General features: G+C 41.9%; 1 protein-coding gene across 1 annotated transcript in view; it reads left to right on the top strand.

Moving 5' to 3' along the window:
• NMS (neuromedin S) overlaps nucleotides 1–18495 on the top strand; it is a 35816-nt gene extending 17321 nt beyond the window's left edge. Inside the window, exons 2-7 of the mRNA XM_036281385.1 lie at nucleotides 6218–6429; nucleotides 8846–8901; nucleotides 9200–9238; nucleotides 15763–15786; nucleotides 15881–15934; nucleotides 18313–18495. Coding sequence (XP_036137278.1) covers nucleotides 6218–6429; nucleotides 8846–8901; nucleotides 9200–9238; nucleotides 15763–15786; nucleotides 15881–15934; nucleotides 18313–18495 — 568 coding nt within the window. The remainder of the gene's footprint in view (nucleotides 1–6217; nucleotides 6430–8845; nucleotides 8902–9199; nucleotides 9239–15762; nucleotides 15787–15880; nucleotides 15935–18312) is intronic.
• Nucleotides 18496–20140: the final 1645 nt, after the last annotated feature.

Raw genomic sequence — 20140 nt, 5'->3', positions numbered from 1 at the left:
TAATTCCTAAAGAGTCAATGCAAAAATTCAGAAGTACAGATAATGCAAGAGGTTTCCATGACCCCCTCACAACCCGTCCCTCTAGAATCACTGCTCTTTGTGTGTGGCATGTCCCGTCCCACCCTTCTTCTTTGCTTTTACCTCCACAGGAACGTACGGAATCGCATGTGCTGTTTTGAACAAACGTGTACACACGCGGAGGCTGGTAGATTGCAAGGTTGGCCTTACAACTTTTCAGCTCCTCTTGCTGACAGAAGGAGTTACTTCCCCACCCCTCGAACCAGGCAGCCGGTTCCAAACGCAGGTCTCCAGGCCGTGCAGCTCTGCTCTCACTGCCGCAGGACTTTGAAACCAGCATGAGAACAAGCCTGGGCAAGCCCCCTAAAGAATGTGAGACTACATGGGCAAACAGACCCAGACACTTCCGCTATTTACCAGAAGAATTAAAATGGCTAAAGAGTTCTCCTGATTAGCTGAGCCAAACCATACAAACTGGCATATTGGACCCAGCCCAAATTACCGCCCTGCAAAAATTTGAGCTAAATAAGTGATTGTTTTTAAACAACTACGTTTTGAAGAGATTTATTATGAACAAAAGCAAACTGATGTTAGACCAATATGGTGTGTCGTTTTATAACTTTTTTCTTTACTCATTATGTTAGAAAGAGTTTAACTTATCCATATATACAGATGTTTTTGGTTAATCCTCACCAAGGACATGCTTATTGAAAGGGTTAGTGATGCTTTAAAGGGTAAAGGTAAAAGCTTGCAAAAGGCGGAAACTGTGGAAATTATATTGCTTGCATGACCTTGGCTCAGCCTTTTGTTGAGTACGGATGAGGTTTATCTGGATTGTCCGCAAGGCAATGGATAACCCAGCAGATGCCTGACAAGATACCAGACCAGCCCTACTGCAAGGTGGACAATGGACCAGATAAAGTACATCAGCAGGAACTGCCAGAAGCTAAAAGTAGGGTATATAACCGACACCCCAACCCTGATTCGGGGCTGAACCCTTCTCGGATCAGCCCACCTGCATCCAGGCATATGCAATAAAGCCATTTTGCTCTACACTGGCCTCGCGTCGTGCATATGATCCCCCCCTCCCCCCCCCCCCCCCGGCTCAGACTTTTTACTTATTGATTTTAGAGAGAAGAGAAGGAAGGGGGAAGAGAAAGAGAGAAAAAAATCAATGTGAGAGAGAAACATTGGTTGCCTTCCCGTACATGCCCTGACCTGGGACCGGGAATTGAACCTGAAACCTAGGTATGTGCCCTGACCAGGAATCAAACCTTCAACCTTTTGGTGTACAGGACAACACTCTATCAACTGATGATCCATGCTGGTCAAGGCTTATACAGATATTTTCAAAATATAATCCACTTATCAATCTTTTCCTTAATGGCTTCCCTATTTTGAATTTTGCTCAAGAGCAACTTCCTAATCAAGGATATACTCTAGCCTGGCCGGTGTGGCTCAGTGGTTGAGCATCGACCCATGCACCAAGAGGTCGCCGGTTCAATTCCTGGCCAGGGCACATGCTCAGGTTGTGGGCCAAATCCCCAGTGGGGGGCATGCAGGAGGCAGCCAATCGATGTTCTCTCTCATCAACATTTCTTTTTCTTCCTCTCCTTTCTTCTCTCTCTAAAATCAATAAAGTAAATATATATATACTCTATATTTTTCTAATATAGCAGTTTATGTAAGTGTGTGTGTGTGTGTGTGTGTGTGTGTGTGTGTGTGTGTTAGCTTTAATTTTTTAATCCTCTGGAATTTATTCTAATTTATAGTGTGAAATAGAGAATGTTTTGCCAAATGAGTAACCAATAATGCTAAACACCATTTATAAAGTAGTTCATGATTTTTGCACTGATTTGCAATACTTTACTCTGTACAAAACTGATCTACTTCAAAACGCTATTGCATTGCATTGATGTCTGTTACTGGATCAATAACAAAATGACTACCACCATATAAAAATTACTACTGCTTTATAGTACATTTTGACATTGACAAATCAATCTTTTTTTTTTTCTTCAAAAATTTCTTGAATATTTTCTCTCCCAGATCAATTTCAAAATTAGTTTTTAAATTCCCTGAAAAGTAATCTTTGAATTTTAATAATGATTACACTGACCATATAGGTTAATTTGCCATCAGGTGAACTTTTAATAACATTGAATCTTGTTGTCAAGGATCATGACATGCTCTTTCATTTATTCGCATGTTGCTTTATGCCCTTTATGTCCTTTATGTTAGTAAAATTTTGTAGTCATCTTTTAAAATATAGCCCTGGCCGGTTTGGCTCAGCGGTTAGAGCATCGGCCTGCGGTCTGGAGAGACCCGGGTTCGGTTCCGCTAAGGGCACGTACCTCGGTTGCAGTTTGTCCCCGGCCCTGGTTGGTCGTGCGGGTGGCGGCCACTTGATGTGTCCCTTTCACGTCGATGTTTCTCTCTCTCTCTCTTCTTCTCCCTCCCACTCTATCTGTACAAAAAATGGAAAAGTGTCCTTGGGTGAGGATAAAAAAATAAATAAATAAAAAAAATAAAATATAGAGCACATTTACCATTTGGTTTAGTCCTCAGTATTTTACAGTTTTTAAAGTTATTTACATTTTCTAATTCACTTTTGCTTGTCTGAGAAAATTATTCCTGAAAATAGTTTTCTTTAAATCTGGCCATTTTGGTAATCTCTTATGCATTTGAATTTGCCAGTTGACTCTTTTGGACTTTTGGGGGTTAGATAACCATATCATTTGAAACACAGAGTTTTATATTTTTTATTGAATCGGCAGAATGTTCCCTGTATTTGTATTGGTCTGCCTAAGCTGCCATAACAAAAGACCACAGGCTGGGTGGCGTAAGCAAAAGAAATTTATTTTCTTGTGGTTTGGAGTTTGGAAGCAGAAGATCAAAGTGCCAGCAAGATAGTTTCTGGTGAGAAGTCTCTCCTCAGCTCTCAGACACTGCCTTCCTTTCTGCACGCTTGGCTCAGCAAGCTCTGGGTCTCTTTCTTTTCTTATAAGGACACCAGTCATAAGGGATAAGGGTCCCATCATTGTGCCTCACTTACCCTTACTTCTTTAAAAGCCCCATCTCTAAATACAGTCTCATGGGGGTCAGAGTTTCAGCATATGGATTTGTTGGGGGGGGGGGTACAATTCCATCTGTAATAAGATTGTTGAATGCATATTTTTTCTCGTTTGTTTCCTTTTACCTATTTCTGAAGTAGCATAAAAATAACATTTTAATTTTTTTTTTTATCCTCACCTGAGGACATTTTTTTTTTTTTTTTTTTTTTGCATTTATCTTTAGATAGAGCAGGAGGAACAGAGGGAGGAAGAGAGAGAGAAACATCAATGTGAGAGAGACACATTGAGTGGCTGCCACCCACATGACCCCAACCCAGGCCAGGAACAAACCACAACATATGTATGTGCCCTTAGCGGGAACCGAACCCGGGACTCTCCGGTCCGCGGGCTGATGCTCTAACCACTGAGAAAACCGGCCAGGGCACATTTTAATTTTTTATTCTCAATAAATGAGAGATAAGGTGGGCAAAATATGCAAAGAAAACAAAATAAATTTGGTACAAATCAGAGTTATCACAGAGGTTTATTTGAAAAAGGTATGTTTGTGCATAGATCACCTAGTTCACTGGTAGACACAGACCACCATATGTTCAAAAAGTACTTGTTGATTGACACTTGGTAGAACTGCCACAAACTTTTTATTGTGTGTGTTGTGCATCTAAAATGTCCATAAGAAGTTGTGTTTAATACCATATAGATAAGTGGTTTATGTTTTTAAAAAAGCATTTATTCATTTTCCTCTTTCATTCAGTAAAGTCTTGTTTTTAGGCAGCAGGTATATATTTTAATTAATTAATTAATTAATTTAAAAAATTCTCATCCAAGGATACTTCTTTCTGTTGATTCTTAGAGAGAGTGGAAGGGAGGAGGTAGGAGGAGAGAGAGAGAAACATTAATGTTAGAGAGACATATCGATTGGTTGCCTCCTGCACACGCCCTGACCAAGAGCAGGGATTGAACCTGCAACCCAGGTATGTGCCCTTGACAAGAATTGAACCTGAGACCCTCTGGTGCATGAGCCGATGCTTTAACCACTGAGCAATGCCGGCCAAGGCAGTGGGTATATTTTAAAGACCTTGGGTTATTCTCCTTGAACAAAAGTGATAAATCCTATAATAAATGGAAATCTCTATTTCTCACTGGTTCAAAGAAGTAGGCACAATATTATGGCTATAAAGTAGTTCATAATTCACCTCTGTTATGAGTTTGAAACTTTGGGGCTAGAATGCCATATTTTAAGTCATAAACAGTTTATGTTGAACAACTCCTACCAAAAATTATTCTTAAAAAATGTATTCATTTAAAACTTATATATGACAAGTAAAGTATTAACATGTTTTAGGCACATTGTAAGCATTCAACACTTGTTAGTCCTTAAAAGAGAAAAACTTAAAGATATGCACGATGAAAAAAATCCAAAGATATTTATTTAATATATGCCGCGAATGTTTCTGCTTTTGTAAAAATAGCAGACTTCATTTTTTCCTCTTCTTTCTATGTCATATCCAGTCTCAAAGGCACTCTTTTTAGAAACACACACACACACACACACACACACAAAATATTTTAACTATAATCCCACATTCTATTTTTTAAAGTTTTAAATTTTTTTATTAATTAATTTTTGTTACAGATGTTTATCTTTTTTCCCCACTGACTCCCCCCTTCCCCTCCCTCCCTGCCCTCTCCCTAGTTTGCTGTCCATGTCCACTGTTCATGCATACATGCATATAAGTTCTGTGGTTTATCTCTTCCCCACCCCCACCCCCTATTTAGGGGATTGTCAGTCTGTATCCCATTTCTGTGTCTCTGGGACTACCCCCTTCCTCAGACTGTTATGTTCATTATATTCCACAAATAAGTGAGATCATATGAAACTTGTCTTTCTCTGTTTGGCTTGTTTCACTTAGGATGATACTTTCCAGGTCCCTCCATGTAGTCTCAAAGGATAAGAGGTCTTTCTTTCTTACAGTTGCGTAATACTCCATTGTGTATATGTACCACAGCTTTTTTATCCATTCGTCTACTGATGGACACTTGGGCTGTTTCCAGATCTTAGCTATTGTAAATAGTGCTTCTACAAACGTGGGGGTACATATATTTTTTTCTGACTGGTGTTTCAGGCTTCTTAGGGTATATTCCTAGATGTGGGATCACTGGGTCAAATGGAAGTTCAATTTTTAGTTTTCTGAGGTAACACCATATTGTTTTCCATAGTGGCTGCACCAGTCTGCATTCCCACCAGCAGTGTACTAGAGTCCCCTTTTCTCCACACCCTCGCCAACACCTGTTGTTTGATGATTTGTTGATGGCGGCCATTCTGACAGGTGTGAGGTGATACCTCATTGTTGTTTTAATTTGCATCTCTCTGATTAATCTCACATTCTTAAAGACATGACTGCATCCTTGTGTCCAGATTCCTGATCTGCATCTTTGATGGCTTGCTGACCTTGTACAAGTTCCTTCATCTTTCCTAGCCCTGATTTCCCAATTTATAAAATTCGAACAATAATACATTCCTTAAGGGCTTTCTGTGAGAATTTCATGAAATAACCTATGTGAAATGTTTAAAACAGATAAAAGCTTAGTAGACGGAATATTATTATTATTATTGAACATTGTCATGTTTTCTTGGATACTGATTTAACTGAATATATTTAATGTGCTTGTGTAAACTAATCTGGAGAAACCTTTAAGAATCTGATTTTCAACAATGATTTTTTTTTAAAGAACCCTAATTGAACATTTGAGTTTCTTGTAATGTTATATCCTGCACTCCAAAATTTGTTCTTCTCAAATGCACCAAAGACTACAAAACATCCTTTGTTAATGATGGAAAAGAAACAGCTTTTTCAGAAACAAGACTTGATCATGCAGGGGCTTGTAGATTTATGTCCAGTTCTTTGATTTAAAAAAAGAGACAACGCCCTTCTGGAGTCAGAAATGTTTCTCAAACCACTATAGAATAACAACTATGACTCTCTACTTGTTATTTTTATTGCTGAATTGAAAGAGACGACTTTCTACAATGCCAACACCAGGAAGATATTATTCCACAAATAAGGCCCAGCATGACATTTATGAGAAAGCCGGGGTCCTCCTGCGCAAGGCTGATTGGTGCTCAGCCAATGGGCTCCGGGGCGTTATGGGGCTTATCAGACACAGGGCAGAGCGTTGCCTGTACCTGCGGAACTTCAGGAAATGCTCAACTCTTGTCCTAGCAGCACACATCTGTGGCCAGCAAAGAGCAATCGAATTTTAAAGATGAAGCATCTTCCCCAATTCCCTTTCATCTTGGCCGTCTATTGCTTCTGCCTGCTACAGAATCCTTCCTCAGGTAAGGGGACCCCGTCATCAGATCCTCGCTGACCCGAGCCCACAGAAAGACTGAGATGCTCCTTGGTCCTTCTGGAGGGAGGCGAACTTTATTCCTCTCCCTACCCCCTATTTCCACCCTTTTAATTCCTGGCTTCTCATTGTCTCTAACCTTTAAGAGAGGGTGGACAGAGCCAGATGTCACAGCCTTTTACCAAAGGAGGCAACTTTCCTCCTTTCAACCGGCTTGTACAGCTCCTGCCCCAGGGCTACCCAGAGGCTGTGCCCGCTGAAACTGTGAGGAATAGGCTTTGGGGAAATTCCAACTTCTCAGCCATGTGTGCTCCCAGAATTCTGAACAGGAGTAGAATTGAGATCACAGTCCTCAACACTGGAGACTGAGGGCAGCTGGAGAAGAGCGGGGTAAGAACGCGCATAGGAAAAAGGAATATTTTCATAGCCTTTTTGTGGGTCCCAAGAGGCAGGATCCCTGAAAGCCCAGCGGAGGCCCCACAGCTTCCAGGACGGGCGCTGTCCGAGGTGCTGGCCGAACACTGGCGTCGCATCATCAACTTCCGAGAACCAGTGCGCTTGTAGGGAAACGGGGTGAGGTATGGGGTCAGTATTGGGAATTCGTTACCCATCTTCAGGTAGCTCCCCATATGACGCAGGGAAGGATGTGGTGGCAGAACAGCTACGGCTGTAAACACGAACTGTTTAGAATTTTTATTTAGGGGAGTAGAAATCTTTGAAAAATATATTTAAACAGAAAATGTATTTCAAACAGTATGTTTTTTTTAACCTATGTTCTATAGTACAATCACAAAACCTAAGTACTTCAAGAAACTGTAGAAGTCATTTGATTAACTTCTCATGGAAAACAGGGGTTGCCTCTATAATTTTTCTATTTGATTATTTTCAATAACACCCAACTCACTACCAGTCAAAGACAGCCAGTAGCTGCCTCCTCTGGGCTCCAATAGAATCTTGTTTATATTACACTTTGGTAAATGTATTGCCTTTTATTTATCTGTATATATTTATATCCCTTTCTTCATTTTTTATTTGACTTTATGCTCCCTGAGGGTAGGATCCCTATGGTCTTTATTACTGAATTGCTAATACAGAAAACTTTTTTTTTTAAATACTCACTTGAGGATATTTTTTCCCATTGATTTTTACAAAGAGTGAAAGGGAGAGGGGAGGGAGAGAAAAAGACAGACAGACATTGATTGGTTACCTTACACACACACCCCAACTAGGACTGGGGATCAAACCTGCAACCCAGGTACATGCCCTTGACCAGAAATCGAATCTGCAACCAACACTCTAACCACTGAGCAACACCTGCCAGGGCAAGACAGAATCTTTTAATAACTCTTTATAGAACTGGTTTGAATTAATTTGAATTTTTAATGTCACTAATCATCAAAAACGTCTTTATACTAAGCTGAAATTAGAACACATGTAACTTCTAACCATTAACCCTAGTTCTTTCCTTTGGGGATACACAGAATAAGACTAATATTTCTTAGGACAGTTCTTAATATATTTGAAGGTAGTTAACATACACTTCGAATTTTTTATCTTTGCCAAAGGAAACTATGTTTGATTCCTTTTATTCTACCACACATCCTATCATTTCAAGTAGGACCATTACCTTTCAAAGCCTGGACACTATTATTTGAATATAGCACAAGATTGCCTTAGTTTTTAGCTTTTTCTTGGTTCATAAAGAGATTTCTGGGAGCAAAATATCAATTTGGGTTTTAAATATATATACTCTATTCTTGAGCAAGATATTCCTTATTATACATTTTAAAAATCTAAGTCAGGGTTTTATATTTATCCCACTTAATTTCATCCCGTTAGTTTTGACCTATTTAGTTGTTTCTTTCAATTGCAGTGTTAGCTATTCTTCCAAGTGTTGTATCACATGCAAATGGGATGAAAGACAATGAAGACTTCATTTGGGTCAGATAAAGGTTGACTGGCACAGAGTCCATCTGCATGTTGGTAGCGACCTTCCTCACAACCTTACCGCTTAAGTGTCTAATGAAGCAGAGAGACAGACATCCATAGTTCTTAAATGTTCCAAGAGTGATTTTGATGCACATACTTGTTAACACCATTTCCTGATATTCCAACCTCATAAATTCCATCAAAATACCAATTAAGTTGTTATCTATGCATTTTGCCCCTTTTCCTGACTTACTAATTCTTATACTGTTAACTCCTGGTAAATTTTTTTAAAATTCTATTTTTAATTAATTTTGGTACAAATTGCAGATTTTCTAGTGGTATGTAGAGTGTGTTTTCTTTGTCAATCCTTTTTAACAACACTATTTATAGAATCTCTGTACACTTTTCATGGTGAAGATTTAAAAGTTAATGCTATGACCTCTTCTAATTGATATTTTTATGATTTCTCATAATAGGATACCCTCCACATTCAGATGGTTCTCCAGATGGCTTGGATGCTGTGCAGCTTGAGGTACACTGTTGTTCAGTAATATGAGGTTTTTATTTAGTCTTGGCCTTGAAAATATCATGTGGATAATGTTCACTTAAAACTATTTTAAGAGCAGATCCTTGGCTGCAGCAGGACTCTGTTGTCATTTCCATGGCCTCATTTCAGGTATCCTGAGAGTTGTGTTGAAATTCATTGCCACCGTGTGAGAAGCTAATACAAGGTTCATAAATGGGACAATGTTAGAATATGTGTTGTAATAGAATGCTATTGACTAAGGGACTTTTACTTAATTTTGATTTATTTTCTTCATTTTTTTTAGCAACTGGCATATTGGGCAACTGTTTCTCGGCAACCTAAGGTAAAAAAATGAATATACATATGATAATTCTTTTAGTTATAACAGTACACATGTTTATGTCCTACTTGAAATCTGTAATGAGCACACTATTTTACTATCTACAGGAGAATTTTGTGTGTATGTGTGTTTGTGTGAGAATATAGTTTTAGTCGCAATAAAATAAGTTTGGGGGACAATTATGGATATTTAATTATAGGATGGGTATTAGATGATATATGTGGTTATTGTTTTGTGTTTAGGGGTATGCGATTTAGAGAAAAAGTTTCAGGATGTCTGCAACTTACATTCAAAAGTTTCAGGAAAAAATGTATCTAGGTAGATGGAGGGACAGATAGAACAAAAGCAAATGTAGCAATATATTAATAATTGTTTAATCAAAGTGAGATATTTTATTTCATCTCCTCTTCACGTTTAAATTTTCCATATTAAAAAGTTTAGAGGAGAGCCCTGGCCGGTTTGGCTCAGCGGTTAGAGCATCGGCCGTGGACCAGAGAGACCCAGGTTCCGTTCCCGTGAAGAACATGTATCTGGGTTGCAGCTTGTCCCCGGTCCCTGTTGGGGCCGTGTGGGTGGCAACCAGTCGATGTGTCTCTTTTACATCGATGTTTCTCTCTCTCTCTCTTTCTCCCTCTTTTCCTTCTGCTCTATCTGGGGAAAAAAAAAAGTTTAGAGGAGAAAAAAGAATATAGTTTTAGGAAGTAACAAGCAAATCTCTTAAATATAAATTACTGTAAGATACTTGTGGTTCATCAACATTCTTACAATTATCATAATCACATTTACATATCTAATTACATTAATTGGCTATATTATGATATAGCATAATATATTTTACAAATTGATATACTATGATTTGGCAGTTCTCCAAAACAATAGATTTTATGTAAAGGACCTAATAGTAACTATAGTAACCACAACAGAAATATTTCAGTGGATACAAAGTAAATGTTGATTTATTCTAAAGTACCAGATGGTGGTATCAAGGTAGACCGAGATTTTTAGCATAGACTATATGTTTCACTTTGAACTACATCTCCTCCTGCCTTTCCTAACTCACAGTACACCATGCTCCAGACAAATGAACTTCTTATTCTTCACATGTACCAGGCCCCTGTGTCTTCACACAGGCTTTCCCTTAGCCGGAAATGCCTCTGCCTCCTTTGCTGCTGTGTTTAACAGACAAGACTCTGAAGCCAAAGTACTGGGGCTCAAAACCCACATCTCCTTAACCTTAGTACGTTTCTTAATCACACTGTGTCTCAGTTTTGCCATCTGTAACATGGGAGTAATAGCTGTAGTAACCTTACAATTTTATTGTGAGGATAAATTGTTTTAATATTTGTGAAGTATTTTCAACAGTGTCTACAAGATGGAAAGTTATAGCACTTAAGGACTAGCTGTTACCATTGTTTCTTGATTAAATGAATTTCCATTCTTCAAGATTCAAGCTTCATTTTCTCTCTTGAACTTCCTAAGTTACCATGCCCATTTCTTATTATTTTCAGTTTACCATTATGCATATGTTTGAAGACAACTGTCACCTCTATCTTTAGAACTAATCATTACGGCCTCGGCACCCAGAGCAAAAATTCAGGGTGAGAACTCCACCTCCTTCCACTGCCTTCTCGCCTCACACCGAGGGGGGTTCCTTATTCCTAATACCAAAACGGTGAGGGGGCCCCATGCGTGAGCACAGGAAGTGGAAGTGTGGCTGTCACATGTGCTACCTTTAGTATTAAACTGGGTTGTGTGCAAAGGTCCACTTGGAATGAATTCCCTCCCATCTTCTGCATTTCCCCATAGCTGATCCTGTTTGTTGAATCCAACTGCAAGAGAGCAAGGCATCGCTCAGTGAATAAAACTACCAGTACGGCTCCTCTGCCTTGAAGTGCAACTTTCGGCATGTCACTTCCTCTCCTGGGGCTTTGGTTTCCTCTACTAGCCAATGTCTGAATGACTCGTGTGGGCTGTAAGTCCACCTTCAGTTCTGGTCTCCAGAAGAGTCCAGGTCTGTGTCCCCAGGGAACTTTCTTTTTTTTGTGTGTGTGCTTCGCTTTTTTTTTTTAAATCTTTATTGTTGGATGTAAAATGTATTACAGATGTTCCACATTTTTCCCCCATTGACCCCCTCCTCCCCACTCCCGCCCCCCTCCCACCTTTTCCCACACTATTGTCTGTGTCCACTGGTTATGCATATAAGTTCTTTGGTTTATTTCTTCCCACCCCCCCAACCCCTTTCCCTTTGAGGTTTGTCAGTCTAGCAATGAATTTGTGCTTCTTAATCCCTTCACCTTTTTCACCCATTCCCCCAACCCCTTCCCAACTGGCAACCAACAAAATGTTCTCTGTATCTATGAGAATGTTTCTGTTCTTCCTGTTCATTTTGTTTGTAGATTCCATTGTTGATAGATATGTATTCATTGCCATTTTGTTTGTTCATACATTTTATCTTTTTCTTCAAAAAGACCCTTCATCATTTCATATAATAACGGTTTGGTAGTGATGAACTCCTTTAACTTTTTCTTGTCTGGGAAAGTTTTTATATGTCCATCGATTCTAAATGACAGCTTTGCAGGATAGAGTAATTTTGGTTGTAGGTTCTTGGTTTTCATCACTTTGAATATTTCTTGCCACTCCCTTCTGGCCTGCAAAGTTTCTTTTGAGAAATCAGCTGACAGCCTAATGGGAACTCTCTTGTAGGTAACTAGCTGCCTTTCTCTTGCTGCTTTTAAGATTCTCTCTTTGTCTTGAAACTTTTGCATTTTGATGATGATGTGTCTTGGTGTGGGCTTCTTGGGGTTCATCTTGTTTGTTCATCTTGTGCTTCCTGGACTTGTATGTCTGTTTCCTTCACCAAGTTAGGAAAGTTTTCTGCCATTATTGTTTCAAACAGGTTTTCGATTTCTTGTTCTCTCTCTTCTCCTTCCGGCACCCCCAATATGCAAATGTTGGCACGCTTGAAGTTGTCCCAGAGGCTCCTTACACTATCCTCATTTTTTTGGATTCTTTTTTCTTTTTGCTGTTCTGATTGGGGATTATTTGCTTCCTTATATTCCAAATCGATGGTTTGCTCCTTGGATTTACATACTCTATTATTGAAGCTGTGTAAATTATTCTTTATTTCAGTTAATGCCTCCTTCAATTCTAACTGTGTATCCATGATTTCTAACTGGTCCTTTTTTATGCTCTTGAGGCCCTCCCTAAGTTCACTGAGGTTCTCACTAAGTTCATTGAGCATCCTTATAAGCAGTATTTTGAACTCAGTATCTGTTAGGTTGCTTATCTTCCTTTCGCTTAGTTCTTTTCTTGGGGTTTTGTTCTGTTCTTTCATTTGGGACCTGTTTCTTTGTCTCCTCATTTTGGCTGTCTCCCAGTGTTAGTTTCAGTGTATTACTTAATGAGAGGTATGGGGCTCGCTGAGACCCGATGCTGCTCGTTTGAAAGAATTTAGGAAAAACCTGAAGCAGGATCCAAGACTGGCCAATCCTATGGTTAAGCAAGTGGCAACAGCTTGGGTGGGCTTGAAAGTTGTGTGGGGTGGGGCGGGGCCTCAGGGAGCCACCAGGGCGGGGCTACCAGTGTGAGCCAGGTGGCTGGAGTCCCAGATATGACTGCTGTCTGCCGCCCCAGGGAAGGGCTCACCAAAGGAACAAAGGCCTCTTACAGCACGTTTGTCCTCGAGGAAGCCCTCTCTCCAGCCCTCACTCCAGTGCCAAACAGCTCAGTTCTTCCCTGTATGTCTCTGGTGCCCCTCGAGCTGCCTCCCCTCCGAGCTTAGAGGGAGAGAGTCCGATAAGTCCGTGCGCGGGCCCTTTAAGGAGCTGCCTGGGGCTCCAGCCGCTTCAGCTTCCCTGAGCCTCAGTTTCCGCTGGTTTTTCCAGCCAGAAGTTATGGGGATTCTCTTCCTGGCACTGGACCCTGAGCGGGGCACCTGGTGTGGGACAGAGACCCCTCAGTCCTCAGGAAGGACCTTCCCAGCCGCAGGAGCCTCCTGATTTTTATCCACCACACGTGGGTGTGGGACCAGCCTGTCGCGCCGCCGCCGCAGCCGCCTCCACCCCTGCCACCCCTGCCGCCACCCCTCGCGCCGCCCGTCCTACCAGTCTGGATGTAGTTGCTTTTTTTTTTTAATTCCGTAGTTGTATGACTTCCATTCAGTTTGATTTCAGGCGGTTTTGAATGATGATTGTTCTGTAGTTTAGTTGTAACTTTGATGTGGTTGTGGGAGGACGCGATACCGCATTTACCTACCCCCCGTCTTGACCGGAAGTCCCCAGGGAACTTTCATTATGAGGCCACTCAGAAAGCATTACTGTCTACAGACCGAAACTCTCTTTGTGTTTCATGCTTCTGGTCACTATGTGAGATCAGAAGCATTTTATATGGGAGAGGGAGCAGTAGATTCTTGTGAACACAGCCCTACTCTTCATCCATTCAAAAAAATATTTATTGAAAGCATGCTATGTGTCAGGGGCTGGGGATATACAATAGTGATCAAAACAGACAAAAGTACCTGTTCTCATGGAATTTATATTCTAGTAGGGAAATAAAAAATAAACAAAATAGATAAGTACACTAAAAAAAACTTTTTTCTTGCCTTGGCCAGTTTGGTTCAGCAGTTAAAGCGTTGGCCTGAAGATGGGAGGGTCATGGGTTTGATCCTGGTCAAGGGCACTTACCTGGGTTGCAGTTTTGATCCCCAGCCACAGCTGAAATCGTGTGGAAGGCAACCAATCAATGTGTCTCTCTCACATCGATGTTTCTCTCTCTCTCTCTCCCTCCCTCTCTTCGACTCTATCTAAAAATTAATGAAAGATTATCCTTGGGTGAAGATTAACAACATCAGCCCTGGCTGGTTTGGCTCAGTGGTTAGAGCATCGGCCTGTGGTCCGGAGAGACCTGGGTTCAGTTCCCATTAAGGGAATGTACCCTGATTGCAGTTTGTCCCCGGCCCTGGTTGGGTCGTGTGGGTGGCAGCCACTAGATGTGTCTCATTCATGTCGATGTTTCTCTCTCTCTCTCCTTCTCTCTCCCTCCCACTCTATCTGAACAAAAAATGTCCTCAGGTGAGGATAAAAAGCAACAGCAACAACAACAAATATATATATGTGTGTGTATATATATATGTGTGTGTATATATATATGTGTATATATATATATATATATAATTTTCTAAAAAGAAAATTAAAGAAAGAAGGTGCATATAAAATCTTGAGAATGGTGTTTAGCGACCGAAAAAAACATCTTTATATTCCTTCTTATTTTTTGGTCTGAAAAGTACTGGTATAAAATTTAAACATTGTACAAAAAAACACACGCACAATTGTTCATCCAGTAAGTTTCAGAACACACACACACACACACACAGGGACAGATGCTGACAAGGTGACCAAAAGCTGTAAAAATATTAACAGTAAATTTTAGAAGTGATAACCATAAGGAAAGAGAGTGAGTCTCCACAGAACCTCTACTATTAGTAATGTTGGGTCATTATACGGGGTGGGCAAAAGTAGGTTTGCAGTTGTGAGTATGCAAAACAGTTTATTATTGTATTTCTATTAATTATTGTATTATTTTCCATAGGAATAACTGTAAACCTTCTTTTTCCCACCCCCTGTAATGTGTGTCTGTGCCCATATGCACGTGTGTACATGTGCATACATAATAAAGAGAGAAAACATAGATGCCAGCTACTGCAGAAACTCTCCCCAAAGTTTATAGGAAGATGTAATCATATTCAGAGCAACAAAGTTAGAAGTGTTATTAAGAACTTTCATTTTTGTCTTAATTGGAGTTTGAGCTGATTCGATTTTAAATGTGAATGGTATCTGAATGATCAATAGTAGCCAGATCAGCATATTTAAAAGAGCATTCACAGTAATCACCTTTAGCGATTTTATGAAATACAGGCGTGGACTCCTGTGCTGTCGTTTTGTGAGACCCCTTCTTCACAGCGTCCTTGAGTAGCATGTGCTGCCTCTACAGCTTTTCCCAGGCTGTCTCTATGCAGACAAGAGCAAGGCGGTGCTCGACCCAGGACTCGGGAGTGAAAAACTGTGCTTTGTGCACGAACAGTGAAGATTCATGTTGAAAGCTTTTAGGAAAAAAGTTTGGTCAGTTGCAACCAGCCATTACAAAAGCTGAATTCTAGGGTATACCCAGAAGCAAATGAAAATCTGCAATAATTATGGTATTCCAACTCTTAGTCCGATGGTCATCTGGGAATAGATTTAGGGTACCGCTTCTATATATCATAGAGTATGCTTTCCCCCAAAGCCTGAAAAGGTAAAATAAGATTAAGTTTTAAAATAATGATTTATTACTGGCAACTTTTTTTTATAAGATCCTGCATCAACAATCATCTTATTAAGTCTGTGTAATGAATTGATTTTTAGCTTGGCAATTTATGTAATAATGTTAAGGTAAATCCTATATATGTTCATAGCATAACTTATACTGAAAATGTTGTCAGTTACCTGCTACAGGAAAATTCCATGTACTTACCCTCAGAATTCTCTCTCCAGGTTTATCAAGACATGTACAAACAGGTGAGTACTGCCCAGCCCAGGAGCAAGGGCATGCAACTTCCACTTTATAGCCAGTGATGCAATATTGAAATGAACTTTCTTTTTTCTTATTCAGTTTTTATTTCACTACTCCAGGACTCCGAAGCCAACACATGCAGTTAAAACTGGGGTCAGTATTGCATCATAATCATCTTTCTGTGAAAGTCCCTCTCCTCTGCATGCCTTTATCCCTTCCTAATGAATATGTGCAGATCAGTGGAGGAGCAGGGGGCTACCCTCTCGTGTAGCAGCTTCCCAGGTGCCTTTTCCTGCGGCTGCAGGAATTCTCTCTCTCTCTGGGGTGGAGGTGGGAGGAGGCTGACAGGCCTAAAAAGGTAGACGATAAATTATAGGAAAGGAAAAATAAGTAAGAAATAACTTATCGTGCACGTAAACAGTTGTACAAAAAGACTCTGGCAAAGGCGGAGTTTTACCCTCTGTTCTTAAAATTTTGCAGAGTGTTTTGTGAGGTATAAACCACCCCCAACAGTGACCCACAGATGCTCATTTTCTGTAACCGTCACAAGGTGTGTGTGCTCTTTGAAAACTAAGCATCGCCTCTAACTTTCTTAGTATAAACTTGAGTTACCCTCGGGTGCAGGTTGTGTAAGTGAATTTCTGCAGGGTAAGACTTGAGAATTATAAGGAAGATCACAGAATAAAACTAATTCAGGTGTCCTATCACAGCAACTGAAATTTTGCCATTAGAAAGTCACTTATTTATATAATCAAGGCTTTTCAAGACTTCAAGAAGACCCTTTAAAAAACAAATACCCAGCCAAGTACTTTTCCCCCAAGAGTCAAAGTGGCATGAGTAGCACAGGTTTGGGAATGGGAACCCAGGAGTGGCTGGGATGTTCTCAAGAAAGGCCATGGGCACTGCAGAGGGAGGACCATGGAAGGGCAAAGGTAAAACCGTCTGTGACACAAAGTAACTTTTACTCTGGGCCAGACTACTCAAGAGGCTTCCCAAAGACTAGATAAGACACAGGTGTGTGTGTCAGTGTGCGTGGCAGTCACAGACAGGCCGTCCAGGGAGCAAGGCTTAGGCTGCTACCCTCCCAGCAGGTCCCTTAGATCAGAAGAACACACCTGGGGAGCCAGAAAGGATCTGCGTGGCGATGCTTCTTTGGGACAAAACACTCCACACCAGAAGCACCGGGAACTTGGGGTCAATGCAGATAAAATTATGATTTATCTTAAGGGAATATTTTTAAGTGATGTGTGGAATTGAAATCTGCTATCAAGGCGGGCGATTCTTTATTGAAAACATAAAACTTCGAAGCTTAGGCTCAGGAATGATGTTACTGTGAAAATTAAACCCATTTGTAAGAGAGTGAGTGGAAAACACGCGCATAACCCTGGGCCGCGGCCCCGCAGCCTCGGCCCCTCACGCGCCCCTCTGTTGCAGTTGCCTGCTGCGCACCCTTTCCTGCGGCTGGCCGCCAGGCTCGCCAGGGGACGGATGAGAAGACTTCCACAGCGCGTACGTGCTTTCTTCTTCCGTCTGTTCTATGCCAGTAAAAGTACCTTTCACCGGGGTAAATGCGTTATCTCATTTGCATTCTCTCCTTGCATCAAATCTCCCCCCGGGGGGCCGCTCTGGCCCTTTGACCTTGCACAGGCTCCTTAAGCTGCCCCTAACCTCAGCTCCTCCGCTGGAACCCTCCGCCGGCCCGCGTGGTTCCGTCCTCTCCTCTGCGGGGCTCTTCATCCACGTTTTCTCGTTTTTGCTTTTGTGTTGTCTGCCCATGTACTCTGTGCCTTCCTCTTCCCCTCGATCAAACTTTTGCTGTGGTGACATCCTCTGCTTCCCTACCTGTCCCCATTGCCCTACCTGTCCTTCTGCCCAAACCTCAGAGCTTTATTTTTTGTTGTTGTTTTAAGAAAAAAATAATTTAAGTTTAGAAATTGCCAATTTCAGTAATAGCTGAACCTCAAAATCTTAATCCAGGTTTTGTTGCATGGTAGCGAAAAGAAGAAAAAGGAAACTTCTTTTGGACACTGTGAGCCCAAGTAGGGTGATCCCAGTATGCCCAGGACTTCCCTGGTTTTACCTCTGAAAATCCCCAGACCCTCGGAAACTGCTCAGTTCCTGAGAAACCTGTGGGTCACCCTAAGCACAGGGGCAGATTCCCTGGTCTGCTGCCCACGCAGCTTCCAGGCTGGGGGGCCTCCATCCTCACGCCAGATTCCCGGGCAGAGACCAGCTGAAGAAGCTAAAATGGCTTATCTAGAACATGTGCCTCATCCAGGGGTCAAGTTGAGGCTGTTAGCAGAGCTACCAAATATAACATTGTCCTGGACACAAGCAGTAGCTCAATCAAGAAAGCAGCTTGCTTTCCCCAACAGGAAATTGAAATTGGCTACATAGCTGTTCCCTGGGACTGTTTTTTGCACCTGCCTTCTGACTTCGAGTGGATCAGGGAGGTGCAGGATCACAGCAGGACAGCAGCCACCTCGAGGATGTGGTTCCTGCTCCATTAACCTGAGTCTTTTCCCTCACAGGATGCGGGGGCTGTGGCACTTGACTTTATAAAGAAGGTATGTAAGCTCTGTGGAGAACACAAGCCCCCAAAAACGACCTGTGAGAGGACAGGGAAGTACTTGGAGCTGCGTCACCGAGCAGCCTCTTTAGATGACTTCTGGAAAGAACTGGTCTCCCAATATGCCCCTGGAAATCTTCTTTGAGGCTGAGCATTTAATTTTGGGATTCCCTAGGCTTGATCTGGGCCCCAAAAGAGTCACGGGACAATCCTCTGGCTGTGAATAGCTCATCTCCAGTCTCAAAGATGAGTCACTTGGGCTGTCTGTCCCTGGAGCTTGCTTTCTGTGGCTCTGGGGCACACATGCTAGCTGTACCAACTTGGAGAGGCACTGCAGTGGCCCAGGCCCATATACATGTGCTTCTCCAGGTTGTCATAAATATCTGGGGACCTTGTTAAAATTTGAGATTCAGTAGGGGCATTTCTAACAAGTTCCTAGGTGGTGTTGATGCTTTGGGACTGGGGACCACACTTTGAAAACCACTGTCATAGACATCTTTGAGACACCTTGGGCGCACAGGCTTGCATAATGGTTTGTGTTTTTATGTTGCAGGACCACGCTGCTACCTGGGGAAGACCATTTTTTCTTTTCAGGGTATAACATGTTTTCTTTTCTCTGTTTTTAACCCTGGTTCCCTCCTGCCACCCCAGTTTGGAGTCCCTGCTGAATGAGCACAGCCAGGGTCCCATGACAAACTGGTGAATAATTGTGGGGACTCTCTAACCCTTTACTTAGGGGGTGACTCTCAAAGTTTTCTCCTACAGAGTCATGCTTGTAACGGACAGGGTCCACGGGGACACAGGCTGAGAGCACCAGTGCTCGGGGAGCATGGGGTGGAAAGTGGGAGTTCTAGTGATGGACAGACACGAGGGCCAACCAGAGTCTGAGTCTATGCTGCTAAACATGAAGGTCTGGATACCTGGCTCCCAAACACACTGGCAAGAGGAGTCTAGGCAGCATCTTCTCCTCCTTCCCAGGGGACTTGGAGCCTCTTGCAAAGGTCTTGGAGTCAGAGAGTTATCTTTTAGTTTTTGACCTGCCAATCACTAGCTATGCTGCAACTCCTAGACACACAATGTTTGCATCAGAAAAATGTGCAAATCAGCCAGACTTGTGCCCTCAAACTGCATTCTGTGGGCCGTCGGTGCTAAGAGCTGCTCTGCAAAGATCAAATAAGACTGGAAAACACTGCAACCAACATTCGCGAGGGCTCACAGTACACACCAGTGTGTCCGGCAGAAAACACCTGTTTAATGTAATTTAACCATACATTGTTTCCCAAACTGTTTTGTCCATGGAAACGCTTCCCACCCCCTCATGCCACCCCATGTACACCTTTATAATCTGCGTGACCTATTAGTAGTTGTTCTCTGGAAAGTTCTTTGTGAAACAATAGGTCTCCATGATATCTTTAGGGTGAGAAGTCCTGTGACAAATAGTTTGAGGACTGTCCTGCCCTATAACCAGAGGCTGGGGCGGGGGGAGGGGGGGATGTGGGGACAGTGTCTGAGCAGCTAGGGTCCCGGAGCTCTGTCACAGAGAACCTACAGACTAGAATGGGGCTGAGGCTCACCCAGGGAGCCCCGGAGGAGGCTACTGGCATCTTAGTTGGGAGAACAGGGTCTTAGGTTTCAGAAGAAAGAATCTGAAAGCAAGAAACAGGTTCCAGACTGTTGTGTCTCAAAGTTGCTCCTTTTGTTTTCCAGCCAAGGAATGGAAGAAACACTGAAGATAACACCCAGTAGGAGAGTCCAAGGTCAGCTCATTGCAGCTTTCTTTCTCCAAGAAC

This window comes from Molossus molossus, unplaced genomic scaffold (genome assembly GCF_014108415.1).
Source record: "Molossus molossus isolate mMolMol1 unplaced genomic scaffold, mMolMol1.p scaffold_m16_p_34, whole genome shotgun sequence".
NCBI lineage: Eukaryota > Metazoa > Chordata > Mammalia > Chiroptera > Molossidae > Molossus > Molossus molossus.
This window is presented reverse-complemented; position numbering and strand designations above follow the sequence as displayed.